Source organism: Gymnoscopelus microlampas (genome assembly GCF_963454915.1).
Source record: "Gymnoscopelus microlampas genome assembly, chromosome: 8".
Taxonomy (NCBI): domain Eukaryota; kingdom Metazoa; phylum Chordata; class Actinopteri; order Myctophiformes; family Myctophidae; genus Gymnoscopelus; species Gymnoscopelus microlampas.
The window spans coordinates 1,013,575-1,031,191 of NC_139945.1; the positions used below are offsets into that span (position 1 = coordinate 1,013,575).

Consider the following 17,617-nt stretch of genomic DNA (forward strand, 5'->3'; position numbering starts at 1 on the left):
AAAGACACCAGTGGGATTTGAACTCATGGCCTCTGGATCATGTATACTGCGTCTCAACCCATTGAGCTAACAGATGGCTGACAAGTACAGCCTTCCTGGTAGTTTTCAGTTGATCTTCTGGAAGCCAGTCTGCAAAGGAAAGACATCAATGGGATTTGAACTCATGGCCTCTGGATCATGAATACTGCGTCTCAACCCATTGAGCTAACAGATGGCTGACAAATACAGCCTTCCTGGTAGTTTTCAGTTGATCTTCTGGAAGCCAGTCTGCAAAGGAAAGAATCATAGGAAAGACATCAATGGGATTTGAACTCATGGCCTCTGGATCATGAATACTGCGTCTCAACCCATTGAGCTAACAGATGGCTGACAAGTACAGCCTTCCTGGTAGTTTTCAGTTGATCTTCTGGAAGCCAGTCTGCAAAGGAAAGAATCATAGGAAAGACATCAATGGGATTTGAACTCATGGCGTCTGGATCATGTATACTGCGTCTCAACCCATTGAGCTAACAGTTGGATGACAAATATAGCCTTCCTGGTAGTTTTCAGTTGATCTTCTGGAAGCCAGTCTGCAAAGGAAAGAATCATAGGAAAGACATCAATGGGATTTGAACTCATGGCCTCTGGATCATGAATACTGCGTCTCAACCCATTGAGCTAACAGATGGCTGACAAGTACAGCCTTCCTGGTAGTTTTCAGTTGATCTTCTGGAAGCCAGTCTGCAAAGGAAAGAATCATAGGAAAGACATCAATGGGATTTGAACTCATGGCGTCTGGATCATGTATACTGCGTCTCAACCCATTGAGCTAACAGTTGGATGACAAATATAGCCTTCCTGGTAGTTGATCTTCTGGAAGCCAGTCTGCAAAGGAAAGAATCATAGGAAAGACATCAATGGGATTTGAACTCATGGCCTCTGGATCATGAATACTGCGTCTCAACCCATTGAGCTAACAGATGGCTGACAAGTACAGCCTTCTTGGTGCTTTGACTTGAACAACAAACAAGACAAATAACTTTTAAAAAATGTGTTACAGCATAAATATAAATCATTTTCATGGGGGGCCCTGACACTACATCTTTTCACATTGGGGTCCGCTGCCCAAATACATGTCAATTTGGGGGGTTGACAACAAAACGTTTCAGAACCACAGATTTAAGGAAACAGCTGTAGGTGAATGGATAGAGTCACTGACTAGTGAGCCGCAGGTAACAGGTTCAAGCCTCAGCTACAGCAGCAAGTCAGGATGTCAAATCAAATAGGTATTATTAGGAGTGAAATGGTTGTGTTTCTTCACCCCAACTGCACATGACATCAGTTTACATGTACGTTATTTTCAGTGATGAAGACAAACCGCACAGACGTTCACTGTACTTTAGTACATTTTGTAAACTTATGACTCTGAGTAGAGTATAGCCTGACTTAAACAAACAAATAACAACTTAGTATAGTCAGATTATTTTTTACACAACTTACATTTTGTAATCAAACTACCGAAACGAAAGTTGGTCACCACCGAAACGAAAGTTAAATCCGAAATAATCACTAAGTGTGGAAGCCAAAATCGTCCCCCCAAAAACCTGTTAGGAGTACGTTTCAGGCAATTTAGAGTTGATTGGTAGTACTTTGTAGTGACTTTTTTGGTCCCTAACACCACAAATGGTTTACATACTCTTTACGAATGTCTTACGCATCATTTGCTTAACATGAATGATAATTCTAGTAATTGTTTGGTGTCTGCATTCATGAAAGCCAGGTAGTTTGCAACAGGTAAGGAGAAAGTCCACATTAACAGACAGTCATAAATGATGAACTGTCTTCACTTTACTGTAGGGCACATAATAACATGTACAAAGGATTTATAGATATTTTAGGAATGTTTTACAAAGCATGTTAAACATGAACAAACACATTAACAGACAGTTGTAAATGATGAACTGTCTTCACTTTACTATAGGGCACATAATAACATGTACTAAGGATTTATAGATACTTTAGGAATGTTTAACAAAGCATATGTTAAACATGAACAAGCTACCAATACGTATCATCAGTTACAAATGATTTAATAATCATTTACAGATGTATTATACAGGGCTTATTCATGAATAGTTACTAATACCTTTATAGATGATTTGTAACCGTAGTTATAAAGGTTTTAGTAATCATTTACGAATGTCAACAAACAGGTTGTTAATGATTTGTTAATAGTCTACAAACTACTTATAAACGTTTATAAATGCTTTATAACGGGTCATTATTGTAAAGTGCTACCCGACTTTTTACTCACAAGAAAAAAGAAAAGAAATTCAAAACATTGTGACTTAACTATGCTTTTCATCCAAACACCCCATTATGGGAGATTAAATGTGAAATACATCCACATAAAGATGATAGCCCCAGGTGGGAAAATTCAGTCAAAGGGTATACAGATGGAAGAAGTCTCCAGCTCAATACTTACACTTGCTGGTATGTGTTACAGCTGAGGTTCCTGCTGCTGAGGCAGTATAGAAACTCTCCTGATGCAGATGACAGGAACCCTCTCAAACGTCCGGAGAACCACTTCCCAATGACATCACTGTCCCTCAACTGTTCATCAGTCAGAATCGACACTCTCAGCTCTCCAATCACATCCAGAACCGCAGATGCCGATGGACCAGTCATCGTCATGGACTAGGGGAAGGATTACATGGGTCAATATTGTTTTTTTAGGCTTACAACCTGTTTAATACGTATTAGGGGGCAATATTTATATATAATATATTTTTTTTACGTTCATGGTGTAACCCCTTTAAAATGTAAGCCATTTAACATCATCACAACACACTCACATGACTTGGTAGACATCACAGGGTGGCTTAACCTAAGAAATAAAATAAAAGTCCATGCATTATAATAATAATTATTATTATTATAATTACTATTATATTTTGCTGTACGTTTTTTAAGCTGTCATAAGACGCTCTACAGATGAGGTTACCTCTCTAGCGAGCAGAACCAGGTGGTGCAGGAACTCAGGAAAGTCTCCTTGAGACTGTGTCAGATGGTCAAACACTGCATGGATGATGACGTCTTTCTCTGGAGGAGTAGGCACCAGCAGCATCTCTGCAGTCTGCTTCGGAGTCAGGAGGTGTAGAACCTCCATCTGGACACGTTTAAGACAAGAGAGAGACAGACAGGACATAATAGGAGAGGGCAGGATATGAGATTTAACCACTGAAGCCCTATTTTATACGTAATCGAATTATAATGTCACACTCGCAAATCAGCTATTACGTTTTTGAAAATCTTGCAATCCTGTGATGACATGCCCAAAATATACGCCAGGTTGAAAGGTTATTAAGTTACTGAAATTGTAGTGTCAAGTACATACAATCAAATCAATGTTTTCAGCAAAAATGTTCAGATTGTCCACACTCACTCCAGAGAAGTCACGGTTTTGAAGGCATTTGCAGAATGGGCCTCAGGTCTTAATGGGTTAAGTCCATATCATTAAGGGCAGCTGTGAGTATCATTCATACTGTACTTACTCATAATAGAGGAGAACATCTGGAGGGTAGTCGCTGAAGGTGGTGACATCTGCTTCTCCTTTGATGTAGTTGTACATGCAGGTCAGCTGTTGGTGAGGCAAGCAGCAAACATTGTCTATCTCCCACCTTCATATTATGATTCTCTCTCTCTCTCTCTCTCTCTCTCTCTCTCTCTCTCTCTCTCTCTCTCTCTCTCTCTCTATCACACACACACAGTGGTTCTCAAAGTATGGTCCCCCATCCTTGAGGAGGTTCCAGGGGGGCCCAGCATCACCAAAACCACTTTAACCCAATATACATCTACAAGCTCATAACGCATTGCGATGCAACACAGTGTGAGCTTGTCGATCTGCTATTTTAAAAAAATCTTGAAAGATGGGAATAATTTGGAATATTTTTAAAACTTATAATATTTTCAAATGGACAAACACACACACACACACACACACACACACACACACACACACACACACACACACACACACACACACACACACACACACACACACACACACATACATACACACACACACTCACCTGTGTCTCCTGCAGTACGACCTTCCTCCTCCTCTTCTTCCTCCTACAGGATTTGACCAGCTTCTTGATGAGAACCTTGGCCATAGTCGTCACTCTGGTGCATGTGAACCCTTGGAGCACGTATGATGTCAAACTATGCACACACACACACACACACACACACACACACACACACACACACACACACACACACACACACACACACACACACACACACACACACACACACACACACACACACATTACCCATTACACTGTGTCATACCAAATGCCACATTACTTTGGCCACCTTGGAAATTATTATTATTATTATTTTTTAGAAGAAATGTGTTCACAACTTACTTATCTGGACTGCTTTCATATCCAGTAGCTACTGTGTCAATGAACAATACTGCCTGGAAAAAGAAAATAAGCAGCTTGTTTGAACATACATCTACCTGTGTGTGTGTGTGTGTGTGTGTGTGTGTGTGTGTGTGTGTGTGTGTGTGTGTGTGTGTGTGTGTGTGTGTGTGTGTGTGTGTGTGTGTGTGTGTGTGTGTGTGTGTGTTTACTTTATGTGTACATGAAGTATGCATGTGTGTTGCATTCCCTACCTGCTCTTGTTTCCATTTCTTTGGGTTGAGCACAGTGCCAGTGGAGCTGGTGAAGCCCTGCAGCAGGGCGCGAGGGATCTCGCCAGCCAGATCATCAGGAACATTCTGTATGATGTTCGCACTGTTGCTGTTCACTGATATAATCTAGTGTGAGGAAAAAAAGGATGTAATTGTTATATACGAACCTGAAGGAGATCACAACCCCCCCAGTAGAGAAGCAGACATAATAATAATAATAATAAAAAAATGAGAAAAATAAATCAGTATCAGCATCAGTAATGAATCACTTCCATTTTCTTCTGTTCTCTTTTTTACTTCACCTTTTCTCCCAGTTTTAGTGGTTATGTCAATTCTACAACAAGCTCAGTTTGATTGAGTCCACAATGCTATATGCAAGATACTTTGTATCATTCTTGTTTTCTAAGCACTGTGTTTACTCTATTCTATCTAAATAACATGTATACAGTAGCACATGTAACTCTCATACCTGGGTGACAACGGTCTGCTTGATGACTTGAGGCGCAGTCACCATGTGTGTCACAAACGTGGGATTCTGGCCGGCAGTAAGAAGCTGAGAGCCTCCGATGCCATTAATGGTGGATGCAGGAAGGCCCACCACCAGAGAACCCAGAGTGAACAACGATGAGGCACTGTTGATCTGTGGGTGGAAGCATGGAGATAGGTTACCACATGCATGAGAGCATGACTGATGTTGTACATCTTTATCTTTGGCACTGGGAGAGACCTTGTTTTGCATTTTCCTTCTGTGAATCCAGGACAAGTCACACACACACACACACATACATACACACACACACACACACACACACACACACACACACACACACACACACACACACACACACACACACACACGCACACGCACACGCACACGCACACGCACATAAACCGACCTGAAACAATCCTGAAGTCATCAGGGCTTGGATGATTGCCATGGCCTGACCCAGATTCCAGCCGCTTACAGCGCTGAGAATGCCAAGCGAGGCATGGATGTCTCCCGGCCTTGCGCCGGCGAGTTGGCCGGAGGATAAGCCCACGCACTGCCTGCCGAGGGCAGTGATGTAGTTTGCATTGAGGTTGCCACCACTGTTGCCTGCCAAAGCAGCAGCAATCTACAACAAATGGGAGATTAAGGGTTAAACACAACCCGTCAGTGTCAAAAGCATGAATGTGTGCGGCGCATGTGTGTGAATGTGTTACCTCTGGGTCGAGGTCTGTGCAGTGTGTTGTCAGGTTGTACAGAATGATCATGCTCTGTGAGGAGGTCAGCTGACTGAAAGATGCACCAGGGGCAAGGCATCGACACAGCAGAGGAAGCCTGGAAGCAGTGAGTGGAGATCGTCAGTGAGCTGACACATTTAGGCACTGGGTTTGATTTGTAAAAATTAAAATAAAAAACGCTAAAATAGGGATGCCAGGGTTAACCCATTTAGACCGGGAAAGAATCTGTGTCATTTTTAGATTTCTTTGGCATTGTTTTTTTCAAATCTTTGAATATATATTCTACAAATGTCTACTAAATCCTAAAAAAAACGTATGTTGCTATATCAGTGAACACTTTCATGTCAAGGACCCCCAAAATGATATGTATTTGGCCGTGGATCCCCATCTCAAAATATTTAGTTCCAGGGACCCCAGAAGCAAAGATTTGAGTTAAAAATGTTCTCTTTAGAAATATATATATTCAAAGATTTGCACACATTTTCACTATTTTTCAAAAATAGCAGATCTACAAGTTCATAGCGTGAATATAAACTTGTAGATCTGCTATTTTTGAATAGCCAAAGAAATCGAAAATGACGCGAGGCAGCGTGGGACGCCGCACAACCGCAGGGAGTCTCTCCTGCAGTCAGCATACAATACAATACGTAAAGTGGGGTCCTTGAGGGAGTTCACAGTACAACGGACCACCATAGAAACAAGCTTTTTATGTTAGCATAACTTTTGACTTTTCACATTTTTTTAAAAATATTTTAGTTTTTAACAAATCTTCTCTTATGGGGTCTCTGGACTGCAGTCAAATGGGGGTCTACGTCCAAATACAAGCAATTTGGGGGTCCTTGACATGAAAATGTTAGAACAACTGCTCTATACTGTATACAGTATCATGTATACACTATATATACACATGAGTGTCTGCTCTGTGGTTGTGTAGTGCCTACGTTCTCCAGGAACACAGTAGTCTGAATGTAGTTCTGGTAGATCTGGCAGAGTTGTCCCTCATCGTCAACAACACCAGGGCGACGGAGGAAACTGCCAAGGTCTGAAGGTGTCATGGAGTTCAGCAGCTGAAGACACAGTTACAGTAGCATAACGGAAACGTGAGCATTATTCACACAGCAGCCATTTTTCTCATAGGGGCTGTGTGTCCACCAAGGCGTTTTTTTCCCCTGAGTGCAGCGTATGTTTTGAATTGTTTTCAATAGGAGCGCTGCGTTACCGCTATGCTGGAAACCACAGCAACGTGATGATAACCTGAGCGTCTATTTTGTGCTGCACTTTCAGGTCTTTAGCGTATTTCATCTTGGATTTTTTTTACAAAAATTGTCTCTGAGATGTAGTGAAGTAGAAGCAAAAGGGGGAAAAAAAAGAGGAAAAATTCCTCAAAATTTAACTTAGTCACTTTAGACCACTGGTTATCCCCCCCCCCCCCCCCCCCCTCCACACACACACACACACACACACACACACACACACACCTGAGGCATCCTGTCGCTGGGCATGAGCGACATGAACGTGGACAGGTTGGGGAACTGGAATCCCATGAATGAGCTCTCCAGGAAACCATAGAAACGGAGGTTGTAGTTGTCACCATAGCAGCGGAGAGGAGTTGATCCTATAAGAACAGGGGAGATAGATGTACAGTAAGAATGCTGCCTGTCATTCATTCATTCATTCATTCATGAGCTACAGTGTTTACTTTGTGGTCGTCCTTTACCTTTGAGAGACTGAATGATGTGATTGTGTATCTCCGTCTGTGTGACGTCCCCAAGTGTTGATAGAATCACATTCAGGACAGTAACTCTGCGTCACAAAAAGAGAAGGCATACTAAAAGGTCAAATTCTAAAGATATTGTTACTGTGCCACTAGTTTGTAGGTCAACAACAATAAAAAAGTAAGTGTGTCAACCAGGATATATTATATTATAGTATTATATTACAAGATAATATAATACTTTTTACCCCATGATCTCTCACCCACTGGGAATACACCCAATGTTTCCCACAAAAAAACTTTCAGCTAAAGGCCAAGGGCAATCCCCCTGCTATCCCCAAGGAAAAGAACAGGTAAAGGTGCTCCACTTACGCTTGCTGCTTTGTGGCACAGCTCCTCCCTGCCACAATGCTGAAGTAAGGGCCGACATGGCTCGGTGAGAGGTCAACCAGTAGGGGGCGTAGGCGCATGTGGAGCCACGCTTGCACACTGCTGTTCTCCACAGAGGGCTCAGAGAGGTTGGCGCGGTCAAACACGACTTGCAACATGGCAGACCTCACTGTAGCGGGGAACGAACTCTCATGAGCCTGCAGAAAAAGAGAGTAATGAAATGGAGATTAAGTAAGTAATTGGTTAATATTATACATATGTTTTGTATTGATAATCCAAATCTGCAAAGTAACTAGTAACTAAAGTTTTCAAATGATTGTAGTGGATTAAATGTACTAGATTTGCCTCTGAGATGCAGTGTAGTAGAAGTATAGTATAGTATTGAAAAATTGACATACTCAAGTAAAGTCAAAGTACAGTACCTCTACATCTAAATATACCTCTACCGTCTAAATATACTTAATTACTTTCCATCACTGGAAAAGGCGGTTTAATGTTGAAATGTGTCCCCCTCTCACCAGGATGGCAGGCGAGAAGTCATCGAAGAACGCTGTGAGGTGTTTGTTGGGAACGTGGTTCATCACCATGGCGACCTGAGAAGATGAGGTGAGCTGACCAGGTGTGGACGAGACCTCTGCTAACTGTGTCACTGTAAGCTGGGTCAGGGACTCCATCTGCAACCATGCAAGCATACAACACACACACACACACACACACACACACACACACACACACACACACACACACACACACACACACACACACACACACACACACACACTCACGCACACACACACACACACACACACACACACACACACACACACACACACACACACACACACACACACACACACACACACACACACACACACACACACACACACACACACACACTCACGCACACACACACATACAGTGAGTGGATACACAATATCACAAACAGTGTAGAGAGATTTAAAATGAACAGCGTACCATAGAGATTTTAAGACAGGAAACACATTATATTCTATAAAAAAAAAACTGTAAACAATACCGCTGAAAAGTTGGAGTAGAGCGTCCCTCGGTCACGGAATGAGACAACAGCAGCAAAGGCTCCAAAGTTCTTCTGCAACCATTCTCCACTGGCTGGATATTGTGAACTACAGCTAGGATCTGGACCAGGAAGTACATAATACATCAACATATTTCATTTTTTATTTAGATTTTGAAATATAGATAATCACTGCTGTAGGATATAAGGTATTCATCAAGCTTGTGCCATTGATTTGCAGTTAGGATGAATGGAAGTCCTAACCTGTGGTTGAATGTTCCTGGTGAGGAAGGCCTTGATGAAGTACAGGTACACAGTGACCGGTCTGGAAGGCTCCATCTGTGACTGGTGCTCACCCAAGACCTCAACACTGTGTTTGACAGGTAGCAGTTGAAAGGTCATTCATTATAATGTATTTAGTTTAGCAGTAAAGTGATTGGTAAAATGTTGTATTGAATGAATGTATACAGATGTATGTAACACATATGCATAACTTCTACACTACCCATGGTGGTCATCTGCCAATGAACCACGCAGCTCAACTGTCTATGAACATCTCTAGCATAGGGGCCCTTGAATAGTTACATTCATATTGTTTGAGTTTACTGATCGTTGGCTCTTGTGGCAAAGAACAGGTCTAAGGTACAGCATATACTGTGTGTATGAGTGGAGCACTCTGGTACAACACAACAGTGAAGCTCACAGCCAGGTTATGTACAACAGTTACAGTGTTGGGGGCTATGACACTTACAGGGCTTGGTAGGAGAGGCAATATAGGTTTTTAGTGGTGAGACAGGACAGGAACTCTTTGGACACAGCTGGCAGGAATGGGCTGAGCCTTTGCTTGAACCACAGATCAATAAACGCAGGTTTCTCAAAGTTGTCTGAGCTGAAGGTGTCCAGTCGGATCTCTCCAATGGAATCCAGAATCAGCGATGTTGCAGGGTTGCTAGGGTTAAATGTCTACAAGGAACGGGGAGATGCAAGCAGAATTCTTCACAAATGTTTATCACAATTTTTTTTCTGTTACTTTTTTGTACTATTTGATTTTATGTATTGTCTGATAAAACTTCTGAAAATAAAGAGTTTAAAAAAAAATGTTTATCACAAGATTTATATTAGTAAATGAGAAAGTCAAGATGAGAAAGGGTAGCCTACTGTTGAGTTAAATATGAGAGACATAATTAGTGGCTTACTGAAGCACAAGCGTATTCTTCAATGCCGTAGTCGCAAAAACGTCCACTCATCTGTCCATTGTTGAGGAGGAGCTGTAGTGCAGTGCTTTAGAAGATTGGAAAATAAAATAAAACATTTCTTACAAAATGATTCTTCATAAAATAATACCACACTGTGAATTAGCAGACAATGAGCCACTACTCTGCTTAACATTTAATGCTTAAATTCAAATGAAGGTACTTACCTCTCCGGTGTATATTGTGCAGCCTAAGAAAAGAAAATTGGATATAATAAGGATCTGGTTCAATTTTAAGAACACCATGGCTAAGCAAAAATGACCATTGCAAATGAAGTCAAGTGTAAACATATACAGCAGATCTAGAAGATCTCACCTGGTGGAACTTGCTGAAGTAAAGCCAGCTTGTTGTTTGTGACGGATGATGCTACACTCTGAGGAAGAGTAAGCAAGGCCTGGTCCAGTCTGGTGAAACTGAGACCCAAAAAGTTGCGGTTAACATAGGCCAATAATAATGAATTAAATAACTTTGACCTGGTCTTCAAAAAACAAAACAAAACAAAAATATTGATATAAACTTACACTATTTTGTATGATGAGCAGGAAATGTTTCCCTGTCAAATGACAAAAAAAAGAGGTTGTCATTTCAAAACAAACATACACAGTTACTGTTTCTCTCATTATCATGCTATAGTTTTTACCGTTCCAGAAAACATAACAAGGTGGGACAGAAACTCAGCCAATCCCCTTTCCTCTGGAGACGCAGTCAGGTAGTCAAACACTGAGTTAATGACAACGTCTTTCTCAGCAGGAAGAGGCAACACCACCAGTTCTGCACTCTGCTTTGGAGACAGGAGCTTTACAGCCTCCAGCTGGACCGAAAAAAAAACATACAGAAAAATATTATTATTATTTTATATTACAGTAACATATATATATTATATATTATATTAAGTAAGTAATTACCTATTACGTGTATGTTTGATAATTTTTCCATGTTATGTGTGTATAAGCTTAAGTCTATAAGTTATAAGTCTTACAGGGGAGAAGCCCGGGTTGAGATTCAGGAATTCTCTGACAGACACAAGGACTGAGAACGGCCCAAAGTTGTTCTGCAACCAGTCAACACTGCTGTTGGACACACAGCCTCGGTCTGGAGGGGACAGATCAGAATGAAACATTGAAGGGATAGTTCACCCCCAAAATGACTTTTTTTCTATCGATTAGTCACTCCACGGAGACTTGAATTCATGGATGTTTTTTTTGTTTTTGTCACATCCTAAGCCAATAATTTGATGACCGGCAGCATGAACATTTGCACATTAATGTGATTGGGTTATAATGATGAATAATAGCCTCCAGGTCAATACTTACACTTGCTGGTATGTGTGGCAGCTGAGGTTACTGCCACTGAGGCATCCCGATGCAGATGACAGGAACCCTCTCAAACGTCCAGAGAACCATTTCCTGATGACATCACTGTCCCTCAACTGTTCATTAGTCAGCATCGATAGTCTCATCTCTCCAATCACATCCAGAGCCACAGACGCCGATGGACCAGTCATGGTCTCAGACTAAACAAAGGATTACATGTGTCAATATGATGTTTGACTAAATTACTTTCAGTGTTTGGTCATTGTTGTATACCAATTAATTACACAATTTAGCAGTTTAATTTGAGTTTATTTCAGTGTCTGGTTAAAGCAATTTTTATACCGTGTTGGCAAGAAGATCCAGAGCTGCATCCAACACCCCAAAGGACTTGGACAAGAACAGCTTCCAGACTGGTCTGGAACCAGTGGAGTTGGGGGACTGGTTACACTTCATCACCGCTGCCAGATCCTGTGCTGTCAACATGGACACCTGGGTGGAGAAAATGGAGAGAGCAGAACAGAAAGAAATGCAGGAAATGTTTAAAGAAGTCAAGATGAGAAAAGGTTCTGTTGTTTAAAATATGAATGTAACGAAGGGGGACACCTCTGTTTACTTTTATATAGAATATACTGGTTGAGGCGGCGAATATGGACTAGATTCCGGTCAGAGAATCAGGGGAGTCTGGAGAAGGGATTTCTTTCCAATCATTTATTTCTCTCCAAAGGACATTGGGTTATTGGTCTTACAACAGTATGAATGTGTGAGGGTGAATGTGTGGTATCGTTTCATGGACGCACAAAGGATAGGGGATCAAGGAACAAGGGAACAGGAGGAAACATACAGAGATCTTCGTGTCTGACTGGTCCTGCTTATGTCAAACACTCTAACTAAATAGACTGTCAGTGGTAAGTACCATGTCAGGCCACTAGGCGTCGCTGACAGGCTTTCTACAATTAGGGACTTAAGTGACTTACTGAAGCACAAGCGTATTCTTCAATGCCATAGTCACAAAAACTTCCACTCATCTGCCCGCTGTTGAGGAGGAGCTGTAGTGCAGTGCTTTGGTAAAGGAAAGGAAAAAAAGGTTCAATCATTTCCTACATTACAACAACATGATTATTTATTAAATAAATCTGAGAAATAAAATTCACCTGTTAACTCCAAGACAAATGTCTGCTTCTGTGAAAACAGTGCAAACGAATTAAGGATTGAAAAAAATAACTAGAGAATATGTTCTGGGAATGTAAGTGGTTTGGAAACAATTTCTGTTCAAAGGGATTTAGGAAGGCATGGCGTCTCTGACGCGTGTTTTTGAAACACAAAACTAGTAATGACATAAGTTCCATGTGTTGATGCCTGAACATAAGGACAGATGCTCCTATATACATACAACACTCTTGATGAAGGCACAGTTATTGCTGATATTGTTCAACTTGACTGAAAAAGTTAAACTATAACTGCACTTTGACCATAATGTTTTATGCATTTTCTCCATACTCTATCTTCTATTTGTTTCTTGATATATTTTTCTCTCTTTAAATGCCTTATGTAAAGAATATTGATATTGCCTTTGTGTATAAAATTTTCATTTACAAATACATTTGGCCATACTTGACAATGTTTCACAAACTACTAGGTCAAGAAAAGTATACAACACTTACCACTTGCTGGAATAAAGTTGCACTTGGGGGAAAAAGGGGGGGAAATAGTTGTGAATTGGATGACATTTAAATAATACTCTACTTAACGTTTAAAATTTGAAAACAAAATTAAGGCAAATACCTCTCCACTGTATATGATGCAGCCTAAGAAAAAAAGTGCAGATACTGTAAGGCCTTGGTTCACTCTTAAAACACCATGGCATAACAAAATGACCATTGCAAATCAAAAGTAAATGTAACAGCTTAATTAACCTAAGTTAAATATCACTTTACGTCCTTTCGATAGAAGATCTCACCTGGTGGAACTTGCTGGAATAAAGCCAGCTTGTTGTATGTGATGGATGATGCTACACCCAGAGGAAGAGTAGGCAACGCCTGGTCCAGTCTGGTGAAACTGAAGATCAACAAGTCGGGGGTTAACTTCAGCTAATAATAATGAATGGAATCCCATCTACCAAGTCTTCAAAATCCACAATATATTGACGGATTGACGGATATACACTTACATTATTTTGTATGATGAGCAGGTAATGTTTTCCTGAAAAGTTACAAAAAGACGTTATAATTTCAAACCAAATGTGCACAGTTACTGTTTCTATTATCTTTACTTTATTGTTTTTACCTTCCCAGAGACAAGGTGGGACACAAACTCAGCCAATCCTTTCTCATTTGGAGATGCAGTCAGGTAGTCAAACACTGCATTGATGACAACGTCTTTCTGAGCAAGAGGCAACACCACAAGGTCTGCACTCTGCTTTGGAGACAGGAGCTTTACAGCCTCCAGCTGCACATAAAGAAAAACAAGAAAAACTCATTGCTGGATTGTATTTTATTTAAAACAATCTAGTAATTAATAAAGGTCTAATCATTCTTTGGTGTTTTATAGGTGATGAGGTCTTACAGGGGAGAAGCCTGGGTTGAGCTTCAGGAATTCTCTGACAGAAACAAGACTTGAGAAAGGCCCAAAGTTGTTCTGCAACCAGTGAACACTGCTGTTGGACACACAGCCTTGGCCTGGAGGGGACAGATCAGAATGAAACATATTCAAACTGAAAGGTATCTAGAAATAATACGTTTTCCATACGATCTGTTATTGAGATGTTATAGCTACCTGACTGGGACAGGAAAGGGAGGATTAGTTTCATCAGGACCAAATGCTGCTGCTGTGAGGTCATGTTGTCAAGTCTGGTTAGAGCTACGTTTTGTACCATGTTGGCAAGAATATCCAGAGCTGCATCCAACACCCCAAAGGACTTGGAGAGCAACAGTGTCCAGACTGGTCTGGAACCAGTGGAGCTGGGGGACTTGTTACACTTCATCACCGCTGCCAGATCCTGTGCTGTCAACATGGACACCTGGGTGGAAAGAAGAGCAGAAAGAAAATACAGAAAATGTTTAAAGAAGTCAAGATGAGAAAAGCTACTGTTGAGTAGAATTGAGAGACTTTAGTGGCTTACTGAAGCACAAGCGTATTCTTCAATGCCATAGTCACAAAACCTTCCACTCATCATCTGTCCATTGTTGAGGAGGAGCTGTAGTGCAGTGCTTTGGTAGAGAAATGGAAAATATGATCAAACATTTCTTGCATTACAACAACATTATTCTTAAAGCTGAGATGTGCTGCTTAAAAAAAACTCACCCGTTAACTCCAAGACAAATGTCTGTTTCTGTGAAAACATGAGAGTAAATGAATTAATGTATTAATTTATCCATATTTATGTACGTGTGAAATCTGCTGTACAAATAAACTTGCCATGCCATAATTATAATGTTTTTTAAATTACTGTACTGTAGGTATAGAAAAGTATAAACACTTACCATTTGCTGGAATAATGTTGCACTTAAGGGTAAAGGGTGAAATGGTTGTGAATTTACTGAAATTAACATAATACTCTGCTTAACATTTAAAGCTTGATTACAAATTAAGGTCAATACCTCTCCACTGTATATGGTGCAGCCTAAGAAAAGAAAAGTGCAGATATTAGGCTTTTGTTCATTTCTAAAACACCATGGCAAAACAAAATAACCGATACAAATCAAAGGTAAATGTAACGGCAATGTTTACATCATGTAGATAGAAGATCTCACCTGGTGGAACGTGATGAAGTAAAGTTAGCTTGTTGTATGCGATGGATGATGCTACACTCGGAGGAAGAGTAGGCAAGGCCTGGTCCAGTCTGGTGAAACTGAGACCCAACAAGTCGGGGTTAATATCAGCCAATAATGAATGAAATCACATCTACCTGTCTTCAAAAAACATAATACTATATATTGATGGATCTACTTACATTATTTGGTATGATGAGCAGGAAATGTTTCCCTGAAAAGTGGCAAAAATATGTTGTCATTTCAAACCTTAATGTGCATGGTTACATTTTCTATTATCTTTACTTTATGTTTTTACCGTTTCCAGAGAACATAACAAGGTGGGACACAAACTCAGCCAATCCCCCCGTTGGAGATGCAGTCAGGGAGTCAAACACTGCGTTGATGACAACGTCTTTCTCAGCAGGAAGAGGCAACACCACAAGTTCTGCACTCTGCTTTGGCGACAGGAGCCTTACAGCCTCCAGCTGCACAGAAACAGACAGTCAAGAAAATAATCATCACCACCACTGGATTTTATTTGATAATAATAATAAGGTAACTATTTGGTCTAATCAGTCTTTAGCGGGCTTTTTTATGTGACAGCTATGAAGTCTTACAGGGGAGAAGCCTGGGTTGAGATTCAGGAATTCTCTGACAGACACAAGGACTGAGAATGACCCAAACTTGTTCTGCAGCCAGTAAGAACAAAATATTAAGGCATCCAAACAGAAAAATGGCTGCAAATACCAGTCAAAACATTTTCCAGTAAAGATATCCCATTCTAATTGAGAATAGAATGGGAATATATTTATTTAGCAAATACATTTGAAAATGAGAGCCAAACTGTTATTGAGATATTGCAGTTAGTCAGTACCTGGCTGTGGTCGGGAGAGGAAAGGGAGGATTAGTTCCTTCAGGCCCAAATGCTGCTGCTGTGAGGTCATGTTGTCAAACTGATGGCTAAACTCCTTCAAACTGGTGAATCAAACACAGAATGAGAAATACTTATTTCTTAGCTTATTGGTGAAGCTAGAGAAAAGGCAACGGAGTCATCAAAATCAAAATCATCCCCCAGGAAGAATGAAGGTGCACAGAAAAGTCTATGGAAATCCAGCAGTCAGAATTGCCACTCTCATCTCTCCAATCACATCCAGAACCACAGACGCTGATGGACCAGTCATGGTCATGGACTAGGGGAAGGATTACATGGGTCAATATTTAATATTATTAAATTTGCATTAACATTACGTGAGGATATTTAATGTATGGAATAGTAGATAAAGATTCTGGCTCTATAATAGAGATATTCTTTTTTTCATTAGCAAATCTTTTTAAGATTATTAAAAACATGAGCTTTAAATTTAAATAATTTCAGAATTCAGATGTGTTACTTTTAATTCGTTTTAGAGATTGTTCATTCTGTCTTCACCATAAAAGTTGTTTTCAGTGTCTGGTTAGAGCTACTTTTTGTACCGCGTTGGCAAGAAGATCCAGAGCTGCATCCAACACCCCAGAGGTCTTAGAGAGGAACAGCTTCCAGACTGGTCTGGAACCAGTGGAGCTGGGGGACTGGTTACACTTCATCACTGCTGCCAGATCCTGTGCTGTCAACATGGACACCTGGGTGGAGATAATGGACAAAGCAGAACAGAAAAAACAGGAAACCTTTAATGAAGTAAAAATTGGAAAATGATAAGTGTTGCGTTCAATGTGAGAGACTTAAGTGGCTTACTGAAGCACACGTGTATTCTTCAATGCCAAAGTCACAAAAACGTCCATTCATCTGTCCGTTGTTGAGGAGGAGCTGTAGTGCAGTGCTTTGGTAGCCGAAAAGGAAAACATATCAAATGTTTCTTGAGTTGCAAAACGAAATGTTTGTTCATTAAATATATTTGAGATATTGTAAGCATTGCCTCAGAACACTCACCTGTTAATTCCACCACAAATGTCTGTTTCTGTGAAAACATTAATTAATTAATTCATTATGAAAATAAATCACATTAAAATTCATAACAATGAATCAAAACTACTATACACTTACCATTTGCTGAAGTAACATTGCACTTGGGAAAGAAAGAAAGAGTGAAATGTTTTTAATTTGGTGACATTTAGTCAATTAGACTTTAAAATGTGAATATCATTTCAGGTACCTACCTCTCCACTGTAGATAATGCAGCCTAAGTATAGACAGAAAAAGTTTTGTTGATTTTAAAAATGCAATGGGAAAAACATAACCAATGCTAATAACATGTGAACATAA

The 17,617-nt window shown here is 40.3% G+C and overlaps 1 protein-coding gene across 1 annotated transcript in view; it reads right to left on the reverse strand.

The window, feature by feature from the left end:
- Nucleotides 1-2,947: 2,947 nt before the first annotated feature.
- The window catches only part of LOC311050063 (uncharacterized protein), a gene marked incomplete at its 3' end in the record, with an annotated part of 32,227 nt that continues 17,557 nt past the window's right edge, over nt 2,948-17,617 (reverse strand). The window contains exons 2-8 of the mRNA XM_084064029.1: nt 5,885-6,002; nt 5,578-5,796; nt 5,151-5,321; nt 4,664-4,807; nt 4,413-4,465; nt 4,071-4,203; nt 2,948-3,148 (exon numbers count right to left, since the gene is read on the reverse strand). Of these exons, the coding sequence (XP_083920155.1) occupies nt 2,948-3,148; nt 4,071-4,203; nt 4,413-4,465; nt 4,664-4,807; nt 5,151-5,321; nt 5,578-5,796; nt 5,885-5,935 (972 nt within the window). The 5' untranslated portion in view covers nt 5,936-6,002. The remainder of the gene's footprint in view (nt 3,149-4,070; nt 4,204-4,412; nt 4,466-4,663; nt 4,808-5,150; nt 5,322-5,577; nt 5,797-5,884; nt 6,003-17,617) is intronic.